We start from the raw sequence: 4,987 nt of genomic DNA, 5'->3' as shown, positions 1-4,987 counted from the left end.
GGTGAAGCCTGCTGCTCCAGCCAGAGCTCCAGTGAGTACCCACCCACACCCTCATGGTGTCTACTGAATTGCTGGCCTTTCTCACTGGGTTGAGAGATCTGCAAAGCCAGGGCCCGTGCTCATTCATCTCTGCGTGACCACTGCAGGCCCCAGGCTGGCACATAGACTGTGCTTGTTAAATTGAGTTGCATGGAATCCTGAGATGAGATCAGTGTGCACACAGCCGCTTCCTGGTCACTCAGGAGTGCCTTTCAGGAAGTAGAGGAGGCCAACTCAAGACTAACCACTAGGAAAAAGCCTGAGCCCTAGGGGACAAAATTTGCACAAGGCCCACTCCTCCATGGACAGGCATGAGGTGGGCTGAGGACATGCTCAACCTAAGGCAGACAGACCAGTGAGGGGAGAGAACTGGGGAACAGGCCCATGACCTGGACCAATCTTTAGTTCCCACATAAACACCAGCCACAGCCCTCTGTTCTGTCATAACGGCAGGAGATGGGCGAGTCTGGGTCAGCAGCTGAAGAGGGTGTGCTGGAGTCTTGACATGGATTATTCCATTGGATGCTCTCATTTCCAGGTTAATGAGGCACAGAGGGGTTAAGGAGTTTCCCCAGGGGACTCTCCTGGCAAGTAGCCTGGCAGGATTTGAACCCAGTGAGCTGGTTCCAGCTCCCATGTCCCGGTCCACTCCGCTGTGCCCCAGCCTCTAGCCATCTGTGCCGGTAGCACTTCCTTGCCTTCCCTGTGGCCTCCCATGGGCTCTGCCCATGCCCACCTCCCCAAGAGGCCTCCCCCATGGGACATTAAAAGAGCCACAGGGATTTATCATTGTGTGCAGAGCCCAGCACGTGACTGCAGCCAGCCATAGTTGGTTCCTGACCTCTCTCTCCAGCCAAGAGCTTTCTTTATATCCAGAAAGAACAACTGGAGGCCAACGATGGGTCCAGCATCACCCAATAGTTTTAACTGAGGCCTGGTAAGGATGGGTGATTTCCTTAGAGAAATACCTTGTGATGGCTGTGGAGACCCAGTGTGCCCAGGGTCCCCAGGGGCCACTCCCAACACTGGGAACCAACAGGCTGAGTGATCTGCTCCCCCCTTGGTTGTTTGGAACCCCTGGACCTCAGCAGTACACACACACAGGCAGGGTGAGCATGTGTGTTCAGCTTTATTTCCTTCCATGCCAAGAAATACAGAGTCACTGGTGTGAGTGGTGATGGCAGTGGGGAGGGGTTCCAGGGAGAGGCTAGATCGGTACCCCCAGCCAGGGGACCACCTGTTCATGCATCTGGTGGCTGGACCCATAATGGAGCTGGAATAGCAGGATCACTGTCCCTCCCGTTTCCAGCGCAGCCTGGAGATGCCGGGCTGCCCTTGGTCAGAGGCTTCAGAGACCTTCCTTCCGTTGTCTCTCACTCCTGCCCTGTGCTTCCCTTGGCCCTGGTACCACTAGAAGACTCTCAGGCTGCTCTGACCTGAGTGGAAGAACATTCCAGCTCAGCCACTCCTGGTGCTGTCTGCTAGTGGCTTCACCTTAGCAGGGCCCTTGACTATTCTGAGATTGGAGCAGGAAAGTGTGTGTGTGTGTGTGTGTGTGTGTGTGTGTGTGTGTGTGAGAGAGAGAGAGAGAGAGATTCTGCAGGGTGGGAAGGCCCTGGGTGTGGCCATGCTCTGGATGTTCTGAGGAAAAGGCTTCAGTCAGAAGCTCACCTCTGCCTCACTTTCCCCATGGGACTGTCCCTAAATCATGCAGTCCCTTTTCCTCTTCTCCCAGAGTTGCTGAACTTAGGGACCCCAGGGCCTACCAGGAGACCATGCCAGACCAAGAGCCTGCACGTGGCTGATCCGGTAGACTTTACATCTCCCCTTGCATGTCCTGACCTCCCAAGTGACATGAATACTCTGGTTCACACCTCTTCCCCCTGCCACCCAACAAACAGGGATACCTCTATTTTGGTCTCAAAGAGCCCATAAAGCAAACCAGACTAGTCCCCCCTTCAGGAATGGGAGAGGTTGGAGTGTATTCCCCCAAAAGGAACTGATGTAGGAATACACAATCCCAAAGGGATCCACCCAGCCTCCCTTCCCTCCCCGGGGGTCACACAGGCCCTGTCTGGAAGGTTCAGGGCTGCTACAGCACCAAGAGCACCTTCCATCAGCCAGAGTCTCTGTGCTTACCCGCTCTGCCCTGGAGCCTCTGAGAGGCAAAGGCCTCAGAGAGGAGCATGTGGGTCCTGATCGAATGCAGGCAAAACAGGCTGTGTCTGGGAACCTGCCCCCCCCATTGAGGGTAGTAACCCTGGCAAGGTGGGCAAGCCTGGGCATCTCTCTCTAGGTCTGAGTTGAAGCCAGGGGGCACCCAGGAGCAGATGAGGCCCCTGTGGGCACAGCCTCTGCCCGGGAGAAATGTGGGGAGGGGNCTCCCTGGTTACTTTTATTTCTTCTGAACTGTAAAGAAAAGAACATGTATGAAAGAAGAGAATACAGAACATTGGGTCTTTAAGTCCCAGAGTTGAGGATTTAGTGTAGTTTCCTAGTGGGAAAACTAATGGGGCCAATCAGAATCAGCCCTAGGACTTTTGCTATAATCGTCGACAAAGAGTCATTTTTGCACACACCTATAATTACAGCTACTCAGGAGGTTAAGGCAGGAGGGTTGCAAGTTCAAGGCCATTCTGGGCAACTTAGTGAGACCCTGGGCAACTTAGTGAGACCCTGTCTCAAAATAAACATATAAAAGGGCTGGGGATGTAGCTCAGTGGTAGAGCAGTTGCATAGCATGTGCATGGCCTTGGATTCAATCCCAAGGAAAGAAAGAAAGAGAGAAAGAAAGGAAGGAAGAGAGAGAGAAAGAAAGAGAAAAAGAGAGAAAGAAAGAGAAAAAGAGAGAAAGAAAGAGAAAAAGAAAGAAAGAAAGAGAGAAAGAGAAAAAGAAAGAAAGAGAAAAAGAGAGAAAGAAAGAGAAAAAGAAAGAAAGAAAGATAGAAAGAAAAAGAAAAAGAGGCACTTTAAAAAAATATTTGCTGTTGATGGACCTTTTTTTTTTTTTTAATTTGCTTATATGCAGTGCTGAGAATCGAATCCTGTGCCTCAAACATGCTAGGCAAGTGCTGTACCACTGAGCTATAACCCCAGCCCCCCAAAGAGGCACTTTTTTCTCTCCTTACTGGACTGACTAAAATGTATGCCACTCTTAGGGCCACTATGAGACCTGCTGGTTTCCATCTTGCCACCATAAGGAGAGATCCTGCCTAGGAATGAAGCCTCATAAGGTGACACTAAGCGGATGCTCCTGCCTCTTACACACCTGCACATCCATCTCCCTTCACACTGGTGCTGTAAACTGAGCCTCAGAGGGCTTATGGAACATGCTTCCATTTCCACAGGGAGAAAGTGGAGGCCCTGGATTCTGAACTCAGGCAGGCTGACCAAAAACCTGAACACTTCCCTCTCCGGAAAGCCCATCATTGTCCCTGGTCCCACCATGGAATCTCAAACTCTCCGCCCCATGTTGATCTCTCCACACTCTTGACCAGTGCCTCCCACATTTGATGATTGGACTGAAAATCTTACAAAAATTCAGTGGGTGGGTGGGGGTAGGGCATTTCTGACATGGTCCCAGGTGATGCCCCTGCTGCTGGTCCATGGAACACATTTTGAGAAGCAAGATCTGTTGAGAAGAGATCTGCTTGATCACTGAACCAGGAGACATGTGTGGGCATGGGGCAGCTCTGGGAGGTGCAGCTCTGAACTCACAAAGCGACATGGGCTTTATGAGCAGCTGAGAGTCTCCTTTGAAAAGGGTTCCCCGGCTGGAATGACTTCACTGGGTCACCTCTGGGTGGTCAGAAGTGTTGCTGCTTCCTGGATCTCTGTGCGTGCATTGTTTGCTTCTGAGCTGCCCATGCTGTCTGAGCCAGGAGGCTTGTGCTCCAGCCCAGAGTATAGAGCAGAGTCACATCCATTATCTCAAGTGATGCTCACAAAAGCTTCCACTCCAGAGGCTTCTTCCTGGCACTTTATACAGGAAAAACACTGAGGCTCAGCCAGACAGGACACTGGCCCAGGTCCCAGGATCATTGGGCTCCAAAGCCTGTGCCCTTTCCACACCCTTTTCTATTGATTCACTGCCCAGGCAGAAGACAGTCAGAAAGCCCATCCCCACTCAGTCGTCACTGCTGGGGACTGGTCCACTTTTCTGAAATGAGAAGATAAGACTATGCCCCCCACCCTGCTTGTATTCTCCCCCCACCCACCCATTGCCCCTGCCCCAGGGGCTCCCCCTGCTCCATGCATCTGGGCCTCACCTGCGAAATTGACGGTGACAGCCACGATGATGATGATGATCCCCATGATGATGAAGGTGATGCTGAGCAGCCGGGCCAGGCGACCCAGCCTCCGGGCCCCATCCAGGTCCCCCTGCTGCACACTACTTCTAGACTGCAGAGAGAGGACAGCAGAGGCCTCAGGATGGGCGTCCATCAACCACGTAGACCTGGGCAGCCCTCGGTGGCCTCCACATGGGCTTCCAGACACACGTCATCCCCCACTGCCACCCACTCCAGTAGCCCCCCTTAGGGAAAGGAAGAAGGTTCCCCCTGGAAAAATGGCTTAGGCCTCTTGTGGGGACCCTAACCAAGACCGCCCCTCACTGGCAGGGAACAGGTGGAAGCAGAACCAAGAAATTTAGGGCAGTTTCGATCAGGATGGTGACAGGGCAGGTAGTAGAGGCAGATGGTACAGTGGAGACCCAGGGCCTGGGAGGGTAGGTCCAGGCCAGCTTGCAGGAGCAGACAAGCCAGAGTCCCCTGGACCTCAGCCCAGGGCTTAGTCCTGCAGACACATTGGAACCCCAAGGACCCCTGTGGTTCTGCCTGCCTCCTTTATTCTGAGAGTCTCCCTCTTACTACAAAAGAAAAAACGGACTGTCTTCCCTCTTGGTATTGCACACTCAAGACCACATCCTTTTTTTTTTTTTTTTTTTTTT

The 4,987-nt window shown here is 52.7% G+C and overlaps 1 protein-coding gene across 1 annotated transcript in view; it reads right to left on the bottom strand.

Annotated features, from left to right (window-relative positions):
- Window positions 1–2,417: 2,417 nt before the first annotated feature.
- The window catches only part of Trarg1 (trafficking regulator of GLUT4 (SLC2A4) 1), a 14,973-nt gene continuing 12,403 nt past the window's right edge, over window positions 2,418–4,987 (bottom strand). Inside the window, exons 2-3 of the mRNA XM_015500962.2 lie at window positions 4,308–4,440; window positions 2,418–2,448 (exon numbers count right to left, since the gene is read on the bottom strand). Of these exons, the coding sequence (XP_015356448.1) occupies window positions 2,435–2,448; window positions 4,308–4,440 (147 nt within the window). The 3' untranslated portion in view covers window positions 2,418–2,434. The remainder of the gene's footprint in view (window positions 2,449–4,307; window positions 4,441–4,987) is intronic.

Source organism: Marmota marmota, unplaced genomic scaffold (genome assembly GCF_001458135.2).
Source record: "Marmota marmota marmota unplaced genomic scaffold, marMar, whole genome shotgun sequence".
NCBI lineage: Eukaryota > Metazoa > Chordata > Mammalia > Rodentia > Sciuridae > Marmota > Marmota marmota.
This window is presented reverse-complemented; position numbering and strand designations above follow the sequence as displayed.